At 53.0% G+C, this 18,435-nt stretch overlaps 7 protein-coding genes across 7 annotated transcripts; 3 read left to right on the forward strand and 4 right to left on the reverse strand.

Annotated features, from left to right (window-relative positions):
- Positions 1-992: 992 nt before the first annotated feature.
- On the reverse strand, positions 993-2,244 carry DSM5745_06940 (putative integral membrane protein Pth11-like; the record flags this gene model as incomplete). The annotated part of the gene is made up of 4 exons (XM_026748956.1): positions 993-1,425; positions 1,479-1,962; positions 2,009-2,045; positions 2,098-2,244. The coding sequence occupies 4 exons, from the start codon at positions 2,242-2,244 to the stop codon at positions 993-995; spliced, it is 1,101 nt and encodes a 366-aa protein (XP_026602046.1).
- Positions 2,245-3,976: 1,732 nt separating this feature from the next.
- On the forward strand, positions 3,977-5,723 carry DSM5745_06941 (cytochrome P450; the record flags this gene model as incomplete). The annotated part of the gene is made up of 5 exons (XM_026748957.1): positions 3,977-4,208; positions 4,268-4,455; positions 4,503-4,618; positions 4,672-5,545; positions 5,592-5,723. 5 exons carry the CDS (start codon positions 3,977-3,979, stop codon positions 5,721-5,723), a joined length of 1,542 nt encoding a protein of 513 aa, XP_026602047.1.
- Positions 5,724-6,572: 849 nt separating this feature from the next.
- On the reverse strand, positions 6,573-8,045 carry DSM5745_06942 (uncharacterized protein; the record flags this gene model as incomplete). The annotated part of the gene is made up of 2 exons (XM_026748958.1): positions 6,573-7,126; positions 7,187-8,045. The coding sequence occupies 2 exons, from the start codon at positions 8,043-8,045 to the stop codon at positions 6,573-6,575; spliced, it is 1,413 nt and encodes a 470-aa protein (XP_026602048.1).
- A 563-nt stretch (positions 8,046-8,608) lies between these two features.
- On the forward strand, positions 8,609-10,905 carry DSM5745_06943 (Hsp70 family protein; the record flags this gene model as incomplete). Its single annotated transcript, XM_026748959.1, has 10 exons — positions 8,609-8,666; positions 8,723-9,303; positions 9,365-9,409; positions 9,475-9,544; positions 9,598-9,853; positions 9,916-10,021; positions 10,068-10,174; positions 10,229-10,427; positions 10,487-10,622; positions 10,688-10,905. 10 exons carry the CDS (start codon positions 8,609-8,611, stop codon positions 10,903-10,905), a joined length of 1,776 nt encoding a protein of 591 aa, XP_026602049.1.
- Positions 10,906-12,161: 1,256 nt separating this feature from the next.
- Positions 12,162-13,085, forward strand: DSM5745_06944 (uncharacterized protein; the record flags this gene model as incomplete). The annotated part of the gene is made up of 1 exon (XM_026748960.1): positions 12,162-13,085. The coding sequence occupies one exon, from the start codon at positions 12,162-12,164 to the stop codon at positions 13,083-13,085; it is 924 nt and encodes a 307-aa protein (XP_026602050.1).
- A 919-nt stretch (positions 13,086-14,004) lies between these two features.
- DSM5745_06945 (transcription factor domain-containing protein) lies at positions 14,005-16,220 on the reverse strand (the record flags this gene model as incomplete). The annotated part of the gene is made up of 6 exons (XM_026748961.1): positions 14,005-14,447; positions 14,528-14,823; positions 14,889-14,995; positions 15,088-15,985; positions 16,039-16,093; positions 16,142-16,220. 6 exons carry the CDS (start codon positions 16,218-16,220, stop codon positions 14,005-14,007), a joined length of 1,878 nt encoding a protein of 625 aa, XP_026602051.1.
- A 284-nt stretch (positions 16,221-16,504) lies between these two features.
- Positions 16,505-18,224, reverse strand: DSM5745_06946 (cytochrome P450; the record flags this gene model as incomplete). Its single annotated transcript, XM_026748962.1, has 3 exons — positions 16,505-16,690; positions 16,745-17,778; positions 17,843-18,224. The coding sequence occupies 3 exons, from the start codon at positions 18,222-18,224 to the stop codon at positions 16,505-16,507; spliced, it is 1,602 nt and encodes a 533-aa protein (XP_026602052.1).
- Between the last annotated feature and the right edge of the window lie 211 nt (positions 18,225-18,435).

Raw genomic sequence — 18,435 nt, forward strand, 5'->3', positions numbered from 1 at the left:
ATTGAGTCTTTCGCTTCAATCAATCCATCATCCCATCTCCCATCTCCATTCCAAGTGCGAGACTCTTCGTCCGCTCTACTCCGTAAGGTTGCTCGATATGATTCCCAAACATCAAGATCGGCGCATCGCACCAAAGTACGGTAACTCAGAGAGTCAGTGCGAGCAGGGTCCTCCCCGTTTGCGCGCGGACCATGACAGGGATGCCCTGGTTTCCGGTGACACCGGTGTTCAGCGCCCAGCGCGCAGTATTTAAACAAGACGGCTCTCCCGCTGAACTTCGTTCCGCATTTCTTCTTTCGACATTTTTCGCTTCGGACTTTTGATGTTGGGGGTGTCGATTCATGCCAGTTGGCGGGCCCTCGACAATCCACCTTGCCATCCATATCGCTGATGGCTACAGGTGACGGACTTGAGCGCCTACTAACCACAGCGTGGATCGGCCCACGAGCTGCGCATTGGAAATGGTCTGGCGAGTAGCTCGCTGCCCTCGACGAGCTTGAGGCTGCAGTGGGGTCCGCCGCACCGTCCCGAATGCCTGTCGATGAATTGCCCTCGTTACGAAGTGCTAACGAGGATAGCGACCATCCGAAACACAAATGTAATCATTATCTAGCGGCCTCGAAACAGTAATACTGAAGAAGGCGACTCCGACCGACGTTGCGAATTAAGGGTTTATTATGGACTTTGTTTATGAGGATGGTCGAAATATATCCTGGTGCTCAATGCGGAGCGACGCGAAATGATCGGTTTATAGCGAAACAAAAGAAGGAACAAACATATGAGAAAACCGAGATGAGATGACCGAAAGAAGATGAAATCAAAGCAAAGAAGGGTATCCGACGCCTGTGCCCATGTACCGATGTACCCATATATCCAGTATCGAAATGACCAACCCTTTATCCAACCCGCGCATAGCGACATAACCCAGCAACAGCAGTACTTTTCGCAGGCCCAAAGCACACCGGCCAATGTTAATCAAAGCAAGACCGTCTCTAATCCTGCCTCACCTCGATCTCCGTATGGGCATAAATCTTCCCCTCAGGGACGAAAATTCTCTCTTCACTCGTCCGATCAATCGCGCTATGAATGTCCGTCCCCATAACAGCATGATCCTGATCATGATTCCGACTGCGAAGGGCATGCATATTGACGCTCTGATTTCTTGACGGATCACGGACCTTCGAGAAGCCGGACCCCGAGCGCGCACCGTAGGGGTTGTATGCCTTGTTGGAGGAGTACTCGCCGATGAGGCGGGGGAGGAAGCGCGAGGCAATAGCTTTGAAGGAGGGGATTGAGGCGGCGAGGATGCCGATGTTGATCTCGATGGCGGACCAGTACATGGCGCCGCTGATGGCCCAGGTTGCGTCGGGGGAGGTGAGCATGGCGGGGATGTAGGTTATGCGGATTATGGAGGAGACGCAGGCGCTGCGATATCTGTTAGTGGGTATGTTATGTACGGGTGGGTTTGGGGAGCGCACAAGAGTCCGAGACATAGAATAAAGATAAGAGCGATCTTCTGCTTGCGCGGCATTTGTAGTTTGAAGATCACGCGAACCGGGAGTGTGTAGGTCAGGAGATCGGTGAGGATGTTGAGCGCCGCGTTCGCGAGGTAGAAGACGTTGATATTCACGCAGGTGCCTTCAATCGTGGTGTCCCAGGCCTTAGAGACGGGACTGCATTGGAAGGCGGCCGTGAGGACGTTTGCCGTGGCCTGGCACAGGATGATGGCGAACATGGTGTAGGACATGCGACAGAGGAACTTGTCTCCTAGTCGAGTGTAGAACCAGCAGACGGAAGTCTTGACGAAGCCGAGGCAGGCGAGGTAGAACATGGAGCTAAGCCAGACATTCTTTTCAGTTAGCAAAGATTGTACATGAGGAGGTAGGGGGCATACGAAGGAATATGTGACCATCTCGCTGTCGTCAACATCTTTGCGGTGTCTACCCAAACCGTGATTTACAGCTGCGTCTGTCAGCTTGGAACTTGTACATTGCATAAGCCAACTCACCAACAACCGTCACCGCGGAGAAGGCCCATGAGAAGCCCTAGGTGGCTTGGTTAGCCAAGCTTCGTCAAGGGTAGAGGAGGATGTCTTACGCATGCGAAGATGATAAGACCATCGTCCACGCCAAATTTCTTCAAGACGTAAAGCCGAGCAAAGAGACGCAAAAGAAGGACGAAAACGGTGATGACGGCAAAAGCCACGGCGATACCGGTCACGGTTGGGCCTTGGGATCTGACCATGATGGATGAATGGAATAAGGAGCGACGGTTCTGGGCAGGCGTCGAGACACAGCCAAAGGGTATCTCTTCAATCGAGAGTAGTCAAGCCCACCCCAAGAATAGGTCGACAGCTTGCCCAGGCTGGGAATAAGGTACGTATAAAGTTTACGAACCAACGGGGGAGTTGAAGAAACCCTGAGGAAAGAAGCGTCACCGACCCAGACCCCTGGCAGTCTGGGCACTGCACATAGGCTGCAAGCCTGCAACAGCTGTCTCATCCTGTTTGCCTCTTTGGCACTTGGCCGTTGCACCTGTCCGTTCTGGACTCCCGCCCGGGTTCTCGGTTTGAATCGACGATGAGATTGGGGCATCAGCTCCGGTGGAGCTGCACAGAGGGCTAAAACCAGACTAGACAAGATAATGGCCGCCACAGATCACGCCAAATGGAGACGCATCGGAAGAGGCGACCAGTTACTGTCAAGCGACGAATCAGTTCTGTCAATCTGGAGGTGGAACCGCGGTTGCCTGTGGGAGTGGCCGAACCGGCTGGAGGCGAGATGAAGGGGCTGCAGCCTAGGGCAACGTGGATGGGATCGGCATTGATACGCTGCAAATGGACAGAGAGCGCGTGGAAAAGAAACCCATCGCTACCTAGAGCTTAAGCCGGGACAAGCCTATCAAGACAAGCACAGCGATGCCGGACGTGAGCTGTAAGCTGACTGGCTGCATATATTGAATGCCGCCTGCATGTACATGTGAGATCAAACCTAAAGGGCGCTGTCATTCTTTAACAAAACGTTGTTAGGAATAGAAATGGGAAATTTCAACGATCGGCTGACAATATTGAGCATCCCCACTGGGGCTGCCTGATCGAGTAAGAGCTCTGACCTCTACGGAGGAGTTGACTTTAGAAGAACAGTGCTCCGTAGCCCCCAAGGCTCTATCCGTCCCTCAGGGGGCATGAAATCAGTAACCGAGCCGTCAGAGCCGGACAGGAAAGGATAGGCATCGCAGTGGAGCGGGCGTTGGCGTGTTGACAGGACATCCACCTGCCAAAGTACCAATGCGCGTGCGCCGAGGGGAGGATCCACAGGACCACATGCACAGTGCCTTACGTAGTACTGCCTTTGCGTCCGGCCAGTGCAAGCGGATGGCAGCTGCAGTCGAAGGACGTAGTGAGACGCTTAAATGCGCCAGAGGGTATCGATATCAACTGGTAAGAAAAGAAGCTTTTCTGACGTGCAAGGATGCCGCTAGTCGCTACCAGGGCACCGGTATTTGACAGATTGCTGACGAGCTTGACTCGAACTTAGAAGACTCCGGTCGCAACGCAGGCATTTCTCCAAGTCCAACTTGGTCTGGCCGGTGTCAATGCGAAACAAAGTCCCACAGTGCCCACTACCGTATGCCGCGGCCAGCGGCTGGCCCGTCTTCCGCGGCCAACGGCTCGCAACGCCGATCACCACTAGACGGACGCAAGTGGACTTTGTCTTCGCTTACAATTCGCTCGCGCAATTGCCAAATGCCTTGGCTCACGTAGCTAATTGAGACCATCATGATTGGAGACTTTGGAGTGTGGCTCCGTGGACCTGCCGTTGCGGATGGAGAAGGAGATGATGGAAGGAAAGGGGACGAGGGCCAGTCCTGGAAGGGCATATCAAATCTCGAGTTTCAGCCGTGGGAGCGAATTTGATACATCTTTTCCCCCATGGTTCATCTCGCTGTTTGAGGCTGACCACCATATCGAGGCATCATGGGACTTGGAGAGCAGGTCCTCTCGCAGCTGACGCTGGCCAATGTCGTGCTAGGCTGCGTCGCGTATGTCGCCCTGAAGTTCATCTATCAGATTGTTTATTACCGCTTCTTCCACCCGCTCTCTGTCTTCCCTGGTCCGTTTTGGGGTTCCGTCACGCGCCTCTGGATCGCATGGCACAACTTAAATGAGACGGAGCTGCCGACTGTCTATGATCTGACCAAGAAATATGGTGCGCCCGGCTGTCATCTGTGACAATAACTGCTGCTGATCAGTATTCTTGTGCTATAGGACCTGTTGTTCGAGTGACCCCTACCTTGCTCCTCGTCAGCGATCCCACGAAGCTCCCCGAAATCTACCACCGCAATGCCGACAAGACCGGGCACTATATCACCGGCTCGTTTGGCGAGACCGAGTCTCTCTTCAACATGAGATCGCACAAAACGCACGCTGCCTTCCGCAAGCATGCCGCTGGACCGGTAAGACAACCTAGCTATACCGAGGAACAGAAGTTGAGATCGAACAGTACAGTTTCTCCAGCGTCAAACGCATGGAGCCTTTGCTTGACGTCCGCATTCGCGACTGGTGCAATAAGCTGGGCGAGAAGTACGTCAGTACGGGCGAGGTTTTCGACTTCTCATGGTGGGCAGTGTAAGGGTCCTTACCCAGCTGGCTGGATGGCACTGACCGTATAGGTACATGGCATACGACATCATCAGCGAGGTCGGCTTCGGTGCGCCCTTTGGCTTCGTCGAGAAAGGAGAGGACGTTGGCGGTCTCATCCAGGGTTTCCACGATGGTCTTCCAGCGTTTGGTCTCCTCGCGCGTCTGCATCCTTTCACCAGCTGGATCAAGACAACCTTCTTGAAGAAGTACCTTGTCGCGAAGCCCGAAGATGACTCTGGTATTGGTGTTCTCATGCGCTTCCGTGATGGCCTGATCGAGCAACGTCTGAAGGACTTAGAATCGACCAACGATCTTGGTCGCATCGACCTGCTGCAGACATTCCTGGAAGCCCGCACTGAGGACGGCCAGCCGTTGACCATGGACTATATTAAAGCCGAGATTCTTCTTGTGCTGCTGGCTGGAGCTGATACCACTGGAACCGTCTTCCAGGCCATGATCTACTACCTGCTCACCCATCAAGGCGTATACGAGCGGATGATGGAGGAGGTCGACGCCGCCGTTCGAAATGGCCTGATCAACGAAGAAATGCCCCAGTATGCCGAGATACAAGAGAACCTCCCATTCTTCGTCGCCTGCGTGCGAGAAACCCTCCGAATGTGCCCACCTGCCCCGAACATTTTCCCGCGCTATGTGTCTGAGCCAGGCCTGAACCTGTACGGAAAGTTCGCACCAGCAGGAACCGAAATCACCGGAAACCCATGGATCATGCACCGCGATCAGGAGATATTTGGCAAGGACGCTGAGGAATTTAACCCCGACCGATGGATGAACGCCGAGCGCGCGAAGATTATGAACAAGTATCTCTTCACATTCGGGTACGGAGCGAGAGTATGCCTCGGAAGGGACATCGCCATGATGGAGCTATTCAAGGGGCCACTTCAGGTATGAGCATTCCTCCGTAATATTTGGGCCAGACTAACCTGTCCAGTTCTTCCGCCACTACAAGCCGCACCCCGTGCACGGAAAGCCCGAGGCCAAGTTCGTGGTCAAGGGAGGCGTAGGATACTGGCGCGACATGTGGGTGACGATTGAGAAGCGGCCGCTTGTCAAGGCTGCATAATTTAGACATGTAATGCCCGAGGGTATAATGGAGAGCGATGCAGATGCTTCCCCGTTCCGTAACAGAGCGTAAACCCAGTCGGCGTTTATCTGGGGATTGGTGTCACAGCTTGACGCCGCTGGAACGCGTCGCGTGCAAGGCAGATCAAAAAGTGCTCTTGTTGAAGGCGTGGAACGCGGACGTTCTTCTGCTAGAGGGGAACGAAGGTCCAGAACACACGATAAAAGGATCTGGTAGGCGATGGGTGTCTTGAACTGGGAGCCTGAGCGAGAGAGAGAGAATTTATAGGTGGAAGTGTGAGACAGGTGAAAGTCGCGGTTGCCTGGGTTGCCTTACATGTTTGTGTTGGCGGAGGCTTCCAGGTCACGTTAGTGGGCACGAGGACTACGAGCCATACCTAGTAGCAGGAGACAGAGCCGCTCAAAGTGGCTTTCGATGTGGCATCTGGGAACGTTACCTTCTCTAACAAGTAGGTAAAGCCTTAGTTGGAAGTCTACACCGAAGTAATGTCAGATTACCTAGCATATTGGTATGCTGTAGGTTTCGACGGCAGCACGATGTTAGGTGCTTGGAACCCGATTGTATTGATCGCACTCCTACATGTCAGTAGTGGGAATCCGCAACTATTCTAGTCGAAAGCATAGATGTATGGGGCAAAGATGAAACCTTTCCATTCAGACTATGCAAAAGGCGTGGAAGATGCCTGGCCGGCAATGGCTGGTACCCCGGCGCCTATCGGAATTATCAACAGCATCTCAAAACTTTTGTGCACCTTCCTTCTGGTGTTACGGTCCTTGCGAAGAAATCTCCAAGCCATCGATCACGATCAGATCAACGCATTGCCCCGATTCATCCAACTTCAATCTGGCATCCGGCTCCCCAAGGTCTCCCATGTACATCCTTTTCGGTCTTCACCCCCAACTCATCCACACAGACGACTGCCTTGGCCCAGACCTTGCTGTTCTCGTAGTTCTCCGCGTTCTCATCCCCCCATGCCAAGATCAGCGGTTGAGTGATGATTGCGACTCTGTGGCCATCCAACCTTGGATCGTCGTCTTCAAGCCGATGAAGACGGTGAGCATGCATCCCAGAGTCTACTGAAAAGAACTTGCAGGCTTTGCCTAGGCTGTGGCATGTTGGGTAGACGTGCTGAGTCCACAAGCGGAATGCAAGCTCCCCGGCTGTACGGATAATGCCACGCAGGCTGTCGGCACGCTTGTCGGCATGGATCTGGCCCGACACCGGCTTCAGGAGGACTTGGATAGGTCCACTGAGAATCTGGTTTTCTAGGCTGCGACTGAAGTTGTCGAGGGCAGTGTCAACGTAATTGCTGGTCTGATGTCCTTTGCCATTATTAAGCATCAAGAGCGTATGCGACCGCCACTTGTGGCTTCCTGGCTCATCTACATATATGAAAGTTAGTCACCGTAGATGAGTAAAGGGTCATCATAAGATTTACTTACCTCGCTCGTACAGTCTGTCGTATAGGACCCCCATGTTCTCACGTCCTGGAAGATTGTGGTAGTGCTGCGAGTCAGGGAAGATGAAGAATGGGTTGTTGAAAATGCGTTCAAAAATGGTCTTCGCGAGCAAAGCCTGCGAGAGCATGTACGGCAGTTTGTTCTTCAGGGTTGGGAAGCGAGACTTGAGTTCCGACCATTCCTCCTGCAGACAGTATCCGCTCAGCCTGTATATGACGCGATTCATCTTTTCATCGGAGACTTGATTCAGTGCCGCGAGGTCATCCACAGCGTAACACCTGGCCCACCCTTTCAGCTTTTCCTCCAGAGTCTCAAGCTTGTCCCGGACCTCCCTATCTTCCATGGGGACGGGCCTTCCTGTTTCCGTGGCGCGTAGAGCAGCCGCTTGTGCAATCCGGGCTCTCTCCTGGAGTCTATCATTCTCAGCCCGTGCCCCTTGAAGAGATAGACGCGAGTCCGAGATCTGCTCGTTCAACTTTGCAAGGCGCAAAGTCTTGGCTTCGTCGACCTTCAACATGTCGTTTATCTGCGCCTTCAGTCTCAAAATTTCAGCCTCAGCATCCGAAAGGTCGCCAGCCAGATAGTCTCGCTCCCGGCGAAGTGCCTTCCGATTTTCTGAGAGCCGTTGATTGTGACGCCTTGCACTCTTGACCTGTTTGCGAAGGACAGCGCTTGGGCGAGGTACACCCCAGCCTTTCGAGAATGGAGACCGAGAGACATTGGTGACGGTGAGGGAAGGAGTGCTTTGGGAAGGAGCGCTTCCAGTAGAAGCCGCGATGGTGCCGTCCTCAGACGACTGGGACCCATCCGGGTCGTGAGATGTCAGGCTCAATTTCTGCATGATTGCAGCCTCATGAACTCCGCGGTTAGTGATGGCCAGGGGCTGCTGAGTTTCATGCACAACTTACCATCATCACGCAGGCTAGATGAGGACAGTTCGACACAACAATAGCGTGTTGCTGAGAAAATGCGGTGTAATAAAAAGAACGAGGAGGAAAGTGATCCAAGTGGTGAAGAAGAGATCGAGGAAGCAAATGAGGAAGAGGAGACTGTAAGTTGGTGGGAGTGGATGTTTCCAGAGATTGGGCTGAGGGTTTGCCTTCTGTTGGGAGTGAGGGCAAAGTGAGAAAGAACCAAACCACAGCGACCTTCTCTCACCTTCTTCTCTTTCAGATACTCTTATTTCCTGCTTCCATCAACTTCTTTTACTTCTCCTCTCCTGCAATCTTCCTTCTCTCCCCCGCCACTTCCCTGAGTTCTCCTTCTCCATACCTCGTCCTCTACCAGCGATATCTCTTCCTCACCTTCTACATTTGCATCGGCAACTTGTCCCTCTATACGTACCTTACATCGTTATCACCTGAGAAATTGTCATCGTCCTTACCCCACCAATCCTATATCAAGATGGCGGACAGAATCGAGAAGATCATAGTCGGCGTTGATTACGGAACTACATTCACTGGTAAGCCATCTACATACAAAAGCTTGCAGACATAAACTAACCACCTAGCCTACCAGGCGCGAGTTTCGTTAGCACTCAGGCCCGAGGCATCGATGACATTGTCCTCATTCATTCATGGCCTGGAGAGGCTAAACACCATGAAGTTGTACTCAAGACCCCCTCTCGAATCGCCTATGATGGTGCCGGTAACCGCCGCTGGGGATTCCAAGTCAAGCCAGGAATGAACTCATATTCGTGGACCAAGTTGCTGCTGGACACCGGAAGTCGCCTCACCAACTACGACGCTGACCTTGAGGGCGCAACGGCGCTGGGAATGTTTAGACTGCCTGAGGACAAAGATGCTGTCGAGGTGGCTGGTGACTTTCTCTCTGGGGTCTACAGGCATATACTTAGATGTATTGCCCAGCAAAGAACCGAAGAAGCCCTGAGCATCACACCGCTTGAGTTTTGGTTTACGGTTCCTGCTATCTGGTCCGACGAGGCAAAGCATGCCACTCTGGAAGCTGCTCGATGTGCGGGTTTTGGCTCTCGCAGGGGGCGTGTTCAGGACACAATCTGCTTGATTCCGGAACCTGAGGCGGCTGCAATTGCGGTGCTTAGAAGAGCAACTGCTGATGGATTAGGGTTCCTAGTCAAGGTATGTTCCTCACACGTTTTTCTCACTCGCTGCCATCGTCAGGTAACTTACCTGAACCTAGCCTGATGACGGGGTGCTTATCTGCGATTGTGGTGGAGGGACCGTGGTGAGTCTCCAGCTCTTTTTTGATCTATCTTTCCAAACAGTGGGCCATTGCTAAGAGCCAACTAGGATATTACCACATACCTCGTCAAAGAAGTGTGGCCCACACTCAAGTTTGAAGAACTCTGCACGGGAATCGGTCAGCATCGGGCGTATCTCCTCGAGATCATGTTATTAGCTAACCAAGACCAGGAGCAAAATGTGGCTCGACTGCGATTGATCGCAAGTTCTACAATCTTATGGGCCGCCTATTCGGTAAAGCGTTCACCGATTTCCCACGCAGCAAGACTGCTCCCGGTAGCGAGTTCATGAACAAATTCGAAGTCATCAAACGCGACTTTGGATACGACTCCGAGAACACCACGCACGAACTGTCTCTCAACATCAAACCCGTGGCTCCGGACCCCGCATACTTCAACGCGGACGAGAACGTAGTAGTAATCTCAGAGTGAGCAAGCTAGAATACCTGGGCAAATAAATCATCCATTCATCATCCCTAACACGTCACAGTGAGGACCTTCGGGGCTTTTTCGATCCAGTTATAGAGAAGATCCTGGCATTGGTTCATCAACAGATCAACGCCGCCAACCGACAAGCTGGCCGAGACGCAATCAACGTGAGAAGAAAGCTCTTGTTACCTGTACCAATGCTAATGATAATAGAGGATTATTCTTGTTGGGGGCTTCGGGAACTCCGAGTACTTACGAACTGCATTTCGGAACTCATTCGATCCAGCAGGGAATATTGCAGTCACCGTGCCCAACAATGCGTAAGCTACGGTGAAAATCATAGGAATCCAGAGCTAATGACCGTCCACCTATAGACAAGCTGCTATCGTGCAAGGAGCGGCATTACGAGGTCTGGAAGGTCTTCAAGCTCTCAATAGACGGTGCCGTCGTCATTATGGTTTTGAATCAATCCGTCCCTTCAGAAAAGGGTTTGATGATGAGCAAAACGCCTTCATCCATAGATATTATGGCACGAAATATGTTGGGGGGCACATGACCTGGGTTGTTGGAAAGGTATGGTGATCCTTACTGACTCTTCACCAAGCCGATGCAGCTGCTGATAAGAGTTCTAGGGCCAGATTCTTGGAGATAACTTCACGAGCGATCATAGACGTTATCGCACGTTGGATGAGGATGATGACATGTCATACTTCAAAACGATCTACTCATGCGACAGCGATATAGCGCCATCCAGGCGAGACCATGATGGTGAGCTTTTCTTTCTTCCTTACAGTTGAGTCCCTGGCATTGGCCTTCTGACTGAAGCACACTAGACGTGCGCAAAGTGGGTAAAGTTCATATCGATCTTGAGGATGTCGACATTACTCAATTCCCGTGGAATGATTACATGGGCGAGCGTGTTTACCACGTCAAGTACGACTGGAAAATGATATTCGGGGCAAGGGAAGGCGTTCTCAAGTTCGAGGCCTATGTGGATGGCCAGGCTGTCGGCAAGACATCCATCGATTTCAACAAGGAACCCCGTTGGTGATACCCTAGGTAACAACACTGAGCACCGGCCAGTAAGTTGAGTCTCCGTGCGTGACAGCGTGGAACAGTCGAGAGGGAAAAGCCCATGCACGGCAGAGGAGAATTTGCCGAGTTACATCTAATTGCAAAGGAAGAAGTGGCTGGCTATTTGGAGAATTGGTGCACGGGGATTTCTTTGGATTGGTACCAGGCGAGCTTTGGATGTTTCATAGACACAGGCCTCCATATAATCGACCTGCTAAGTTTGACGCCATAAGGCTGTTCGCGCCAATTTAGCAATGCAATGCAGTTTTGATCTACACTCCATGATACTCTTTTTTCCCATAAGACCAGATCCATCATACCTTCTTGAAAAGAGTGAATCGCTCTCTCCATTAGCCGCAGATATATCCGCTCTAAGTTAAAAAAGCACCCTTGTGGGATGTGCATGATGAGAAGCTTGTATTGCAGTTTCCAAATTCCTCTCTAAGGCCCATCGTCTTGTCCCAAGAAGCCAGCCCTGGTCCATCGCGCCTGTGGAATAAATGAAACCCACTTTTTCGGCTCATTGCGCCATCATGTCCTCCTCTCGACGTCAGCCCCAGAAACATTCCCTCTCCGTTCCAAATGTACCCCAATGGGATGCACCTAATGAGAAGCTTGCAGTGCCCTGTTAACTTCTTTCCAAGGCCCTATCCAATGGACAACATGCAAAACCATCCAACGCCAAAGCACCCTGCGCCGATAGAACACAATATCAACCGGACGCGCCCTCCCTGTCCTTGACCTCTTTCTTCCCTTTATTATCCAAGCGAATCTCAAACAACAAGGTACCTAAGTTCCCGCTGGCAACGGCGCCTATCCTTCTCCCTCCACTGCTGAACAACCGGGTCCTCAACAATTCTGGCGCCCTGCCTCTGCATAAGGTTTGCCATTTTCGGATGTTCGAGGCGCTTTCCTTTCTCCTGCCACGAATCCCTCAGCCAAGTGAAGTGAGCGTCTTTGATGCTGGGAGCTGGACTGGCCGTGACCCTTCGCGCTCGCCCGTCTCAGTCTAATCTAGGTACCCCTACTACAATACAGTAGTGGATCAGGTATATGTTATGTTCCTGCCTTTGGCTCTCACCGAGCTAGGGTTCACCGATCAATAGTGTCACGTGCGCATGCAGAAACACAAATACGCGGCCTCGCCCTCTCCCATTCTGTTCCCATGTCACCGCGACTTCTCAGGCCAAACCTCCATCCAATGTGTTGAATCGTTCCTATAGCTGTCACACTATGTTGCGCCAGTGGACAAGCGCTGGAGTATTTCCCAAAGCCCAAGGCCAGATCCGTAGCTTAACGCGCCGGAAAGCCTTTTCCAGTCTGCGTGCCCTGCCCACTCCCAAGAACAAACACCACCTGCAATTACTGGCTAGTGTCACCCCACGCAGCTTTCAAAAGACACCACACCTTCCCAGCACGTCAACCGCGTCGCTCACATCATACTCGCGCGCGTTGGAAGACCCACCAATGGCCCCCTCCAAGCGCACCCCGAACAGATCGACCTTCAAGAACGAAGCCGACACCATCGAGCGGCTCCTGCAGCACGACGAGTTCCGATCCTGGGGGCTGGTGATATACCGATGCACATATACAAGCGGCTCCGACTGGGACGAGTTGATGCGGCGCCTGCGCTTCTGCGTAACCGAGACGCTGAAGCAGCATAACGGGCTGGATCTGCTGGGGTCGTTTGCGCCAACTGTGTTAGAAGATGCGAGATTCGATGGCGCCTCGACCTCCACGGTCCGAGAGCACTTTAAGCAGTGGGTTGTTGCGGCCTGTCAGGAGGAGCAGGGGGTCCCATGGCAGGATGCGCAGTACGCCCAGTCGCCGCGGTACCGGTACTGCTTGATGGTTGATCAGGAGGCGATGCGCTCTGTCTTGGACGCGGAGATGGATGAGCTGATGTGGGTTGATGAGGGTGCGTATGTGAGATTGATTAGGCGGGAATGGCCGGATAGCGAAGACGAAGACCAAGACGAGGAGTTGGCTGGCGCGCCGTCGGTCTTGGATGATTCGGAGCCTATCGAGGGCTGTGCGATGGATGATGTGGGCTGGATGAGGGTTCGTGCGGATCGTGCGCAGATCGAGGCCCATGTTCATATGCCGGATTGGCGGACGCAGTATCGTCGCCCGCCGGAGATTGCGTTCCAGTCGTGATGCACTATTCTCGCTAACAGTACCATCTCTTGATACTAAGATAGTAAAGGCAAATAATAGGTCTGGACTAATATAACTCTTACGATGCGTCCAAGCGAGGCTAGGGTACAAAAGCCGCCTGATGGCCGTGGTATCCTGCACCCATTGTAACGTCCCTAGCCCTACTATACTACTCATAGTTCCATTTACCAAGCCCCCTAGGAACCTTGTATAATCCCCTCTGGTCAAGTAGGGGATGTACTGGAAGAACTGGTAGGATCCTCACATCGAGCGTGAGGGCCTTGGTAAAGATATTGACGTCTGGCTTGAGTCTGAGCTTTTCGGGCGTAGTGAGGCTTGCGTGCGCGTTGATCTTGGCGAGGAGCGAAACATTCCCGTGCTTTGCGCTCTATTTGAGGAATGTCATTTTGTTGATTCTGTTCTTTGTTGCGTCTTTGCAGAGGGTCGGCTCGACGATGGCGTTGAGGACAGAGTTAGTTTGGAGTAGGGCGCCGATGTGGCGGAGGCCCAGGGAGGATGCGATCATGTAGATGAGCTCGAAGGGGAAGGAGGTGAGGGTGCAGATGTGGGCTGTGAGAGCGGAAATTACAAGGTGAAGTCATAATGAGAAGGGAGGATACCAAGGTCAAAGTGAGGTTCTTGGTGAGAAGGGAAGAGTTCAGATGAGGAGGATGAGAGTAGATGGATGGTTGTATGGAAATGGGCGAAAGGCTGAGAGCTTGGATGGCTGCAGAGATATCGGATGGTAGAGGATGGAAAAGGTAACAGACATCGAAGAAGAACAGAACTGAAAAGAGCTTATGACATGGCCTGGAGGTATCAGAGTGAGAATTGCGCTCTCTGAGAGTGCCCCTGCTGACGCGAGTCAATCCAGCTGTGTTATGAGTCTTCAACTCCTCCATGCCACCTTCCCATGCACCTACACAGTCGCCCCAAGACTCATCCGGCGATACTCCATAATCAACCCATTTACATCCATCATATCAGTATGATCATACCGCATCTTCGTCTTTGTCTTCATGCTTCCTGCGCTCCTCAGCACCTCGTCTCCCCCAACGTCGCTATCGCCCTCTCCGTCCCTGCCTTCCTCATCGACTCCATCGCCAGCACCACCAACACGAATCCCCTCAATGACAATCCTTGCCAGCTGCCAGAACTCAGGCGCATAGCTGATAAAGCTGCCCCCGACGTCCTTCCACAGCATACCCGGCTCATGAGAGACGCGGAGGCGCGGGTTCTCCGCTTCGTCGTATCTGTGTTTCTTCCAAATCCGACGCCAGTTCTCCAGTCCCGTCGTAATGGGAAGCAGGGTCGAGTCGAAGATAAGCGAATTTTGGAGGTGGAATGTGAGGGAGTGGAGGCCTATGGATACATCACATCCACCTTGATTAGCGCCTACGCCTACTACGCCGCCACCAGGACAGGAACACCATGGTACATACACTGCACGGCAGTAAAGAGATTCAACGCGCCCATATCCGCATACGCCTCGACGACTTTCGGCTCCAGCTCGGCCTGGCATATGGCCTTCACAAGCGCAGCGATGGACATATGGTGGCGCCAGAAAGCCGTTGCCTCCCACTTTTTTATCGCAGCAAAGCACTCTTCTGCCGATTGAGCTTGGAAGCAAGGCTCCGGACAAGTGACTTCCATTCTCAGCTCGGATACCACCATGCGGGGCGGCGAATTGTGGAATATCGTCAGCGCGGCGTCGAAAAGGAAGATGTATGTCGTTGTTCTGTGTGCGGCATGAGTACCGGTACCGCTTGAATCTGCGAAGGAGCATGAATGGGAAAATCGTACCGGATTAAGGCCTCCTCAACAGCAAACTGGCGCCACCATGTCTCTTGGGGATTGTCCATGGTGAGGCTGCGATGCGAGGCATTCGCGAGTCCGAAGTCTCGTGCGAGCTATCAATACGGTCACCGGTAAGTATTGGCTCAGATCAGAACAAGAAAAGACGCCTAACCATAACCATAGTAGCATGCCTATACCGCCGTACCCTTGCTCTAGCCTCAGTCGACCCCTCACGCTTCTGCAATGAGCAAATAAGGTATGCCGTTTGCATGGTCTCCAGCTTCATTCTTTTTGTTTCAAGGGAGTGCTGATCGAAATCAGAGACAGCACCTGCCACTTGCTCGGAAAAGGCCGCATCACTAAACGCCAACTCTTCAACACAATCTAGCCACATCCTCGCCGTTCTCGCATCATCCGGGTGCGGTGAAAGACAGGCGCCTATCAACAGCATGACCGACAGCAGCGCGGCTGGTGCAGTATGCGCGTCGAACGAGGCCCGATGGATGAACGGGCAGTTCGGATACCACAGCGCCCAAAAGTAGCCAAGGAAGCGAGCGATATTAGCCGCTGAGAAGAACGAGTGGCAGAGCGATTCGATTCCGGCAGTCCAGGTTAGTTTCACGATGCTTTCGCTTGCTTTACCCGCAATGACGGCGTGGAAGAGGTGTGCTATCTCGAATGTTCGCGTTGTTAACGGGTCGATCTCGTCCCTATCGACATGGAGCACTCCTGGCACGACGATTCGACCAGCGATCCGCTCCTGCCGCAGAATCAGGTCCTGTCGTTCCTTCAAGACATCCGGCGCAAGGAACGTACCCATTCCATTTTCGCTGGTGAAATGGGCCAGGAAGTCGAGTCTCTCTGCGGAAATGATGCTATCGGTCCTCGTCCGTGTCGAGTACAGCCAGTCCAGGGCCGTGAAGTCAGAGGGGGATGGCATGTTCGTCAAGAACTCATCCTCAACATCGATCTGGTTGCACAGCGCTTTGGTGGAGCCAGTTGACAGTTGGGGGGTTGATGCTTGTGTGACGTCGCGAGCGACATGATTTTGCTTTTTGCTTGGTGGCGCTTTACACGTCTTCACATGGCGGGTCTTTGCGTCTCTGTCCAGTCGAATCAGCGCTGGAAAAGGTTACGACAGGGATGATGAAGGTACCGCCGCGTAAATGACCGCTGGCACAGGTTACACTCGTACGGTCTTTTATTCTCATCTGTACGACGTCAACTGGCTTGAAGTCTGTGGAGGACTTGGCACGCACGAGATCTAACATGGCGGCGGAGGTGCTCTGAGCGTGTGAAGCGGGTCAGGCACAGGTCGCACTGCCATTGAGGCGACATTCTAGACTATGTCTGGTCGTTGGTTGGAGGCAGAGACTAATGGAACGAAGAGCGAAGATGAAGAATGCGGGGGATGTGCGGGGAAATGGAGTCGATTCGAAGCGGAGCCGACGACGGTGCCGAGTCCCGGTTCTATACCTATATACACTGTCCAAGTTCCCAGGAGGTATCCAGCTGGTATGTCCGTGATCGGGCCAATCATGGCTGTTATTACCTTGCCGTCCGCATCCCATCTTACGCTTCACCGTCGCTACCATACAATCTATGCACGCCTTCCTCTCGACTCAGACCTTCTCCCTGCGCCTGACCCTAACCTCAAAATCAACCGGCTTCACAAACCAATGGTTCTCCGTCTTCCATTCTCTCCTTTCAGCCGTAAACTCAAACTCGCGCAGAATCCTTGGAATGAGCTTCGACATCTCCAGGATCGAAATATGCTTCCCCAGACACGTGCGCGAGCCGAGACCGAACTACCAGCACATTAGCACTTCCCTACACAACAGAAAATGATGACAGTGACATACCGGCATATACATCTCATTCATAACCCTTGCCTTTTCAGCATCAAGTCCACACTCCGCCTCAATCCACCGCTCCGGCCTGAAGACATGCGGATCCTCGAACACATCTTCATCATAATGTGCCACCCACGCATTAACGCCCACAACGGCGCCCGCTGGAAAGAACCGTCCCGCAATCTCGGCACCCCCCTCAGGAACAACACGCCAAAAGGGTAACCCGGTCGCACTGTGCATGCGCAGGGCCTCCTTGATCACAGCCTGGAAATACGGCATATCCTGACTCTCCTTGAACGTCACGCGGGCGCTACATTTCCCCTGCTCCGTGAAAGTATCAATCTCCCTCTGCAATTTCTGCAGAACACCCAGGTTCCGAAGGAGATGGTACATGATCGCAGACAGACTAATCGCCGTGGTATCCGACCCCGCAATGACATTGCTCAACCCCATCATGAAAACATGGTAGTCCGTGACCTTCTCGGGATCCTTATCGCGTGCGAGAATCATTTTCTCGAGGAAATTCTGGGTCTTCAGCTGTTTGTTCTCGACGTCTCTTTCCTTGGGTGTGCGTGCGCTATACCGCGCGATCTTCTCGCTCACATACCGCATTATATACGCGCGGCCGCCGGCGCCAGACCAGGAGAACCGACTTAGCGGACCGAAGAGGGTTGCATGCCACTCGTGGTAAATCCCGATAAGCGAGCTGTACGTCATGAGGTTCTGCAGCGCCGCGATCGTCCCGTCGATGTCGGTGCCTTTGTCTAGGAAGCCTATCACGCCACGTACATCAGCACACGCTATCACATTTTGGAGAGAATGGAAGGTAGAGAGGTATGTACCAAAGCGCTCCCCGTACGTAATCTGCCCGATGACATCAAACGCGTAGAACTGGAACCACGCGCCTAGATTGAATGTTGCATTGGTGTCTGCGAATTGTGCAAGGCGGGTCGTGAATACGTCTGCGGATGAGTCCACGAAGGCCTCGTAGTGCACTAGCGAGCTCATGGAGTAGAGCGCTGCGAAGCGTTTTCTTGTCTCGCCTGCCAGCGCCAACATCATCAACACACGTACGAAAAGTACCTAGGTAAAATAGAGGCTACATACCATGCCGTCTAATATCCCGATCCGGAAACAGCGTCCAGCGGTCCGGATCAGGATGTTTCCACCCCTCATACCAAGCTGCTTTCGCGAAGCGCGTGCCAGGACCATAGATCGTTTTGATTGCCGCGCGGTCACTGACATCGATGCTATAATGGTCTGGGGCGATGCGCACGATGGGCCCGTACTGTTTGTGCAGGGCGATATTGTCGTTCTCGAAGTGGCCTGCCCATAAGCGGGTGAAGTACCAGAGGCGTGTGAAGCGGGTTGGTAGCGGGCCTGGGATGGAGAGGAGGGGGCGGTGCGTGTAGGTTGTGTATATGAGAGAAAAGAGGTAGCGGGTTAGGAGCAGGAGGGGTGGGAGGGCGAGGAGGGTGAAAAGATGCATTTTGGATGGATGGGTTGGATGGCTATATGGTTGTTCTTTTGGGGTGCGTAAGCTGTTTTATAAAGATAGGAAGCTTGGGGTAAACCGTAAGCAGACTGGAGCTGGAGCTGGACCGGAGTCGGTGCAGATCGACCCCACCCCCACCGCCACTGCGGGGATCAGAGGCTAAGAAACAAGCATTGTACTCCGTGGCCCAGGGTATAGAAGGTAG

The sequence above is a fragment of the Aspergillus mulundensis genome (assembly GCF_003369625.1).
Source record: "Aspergillus mulundensis strain DSM 5745 chromosome Unknown scaffold_7, whole genome shotgun sequence".
Lineage (NCBI taxonomy): Eukaryota > Fungi > Ascomycota > Eurotiomycetes > Eurotiales > Aspergillaceae > Aspergillus > Aspergillus mulundensis.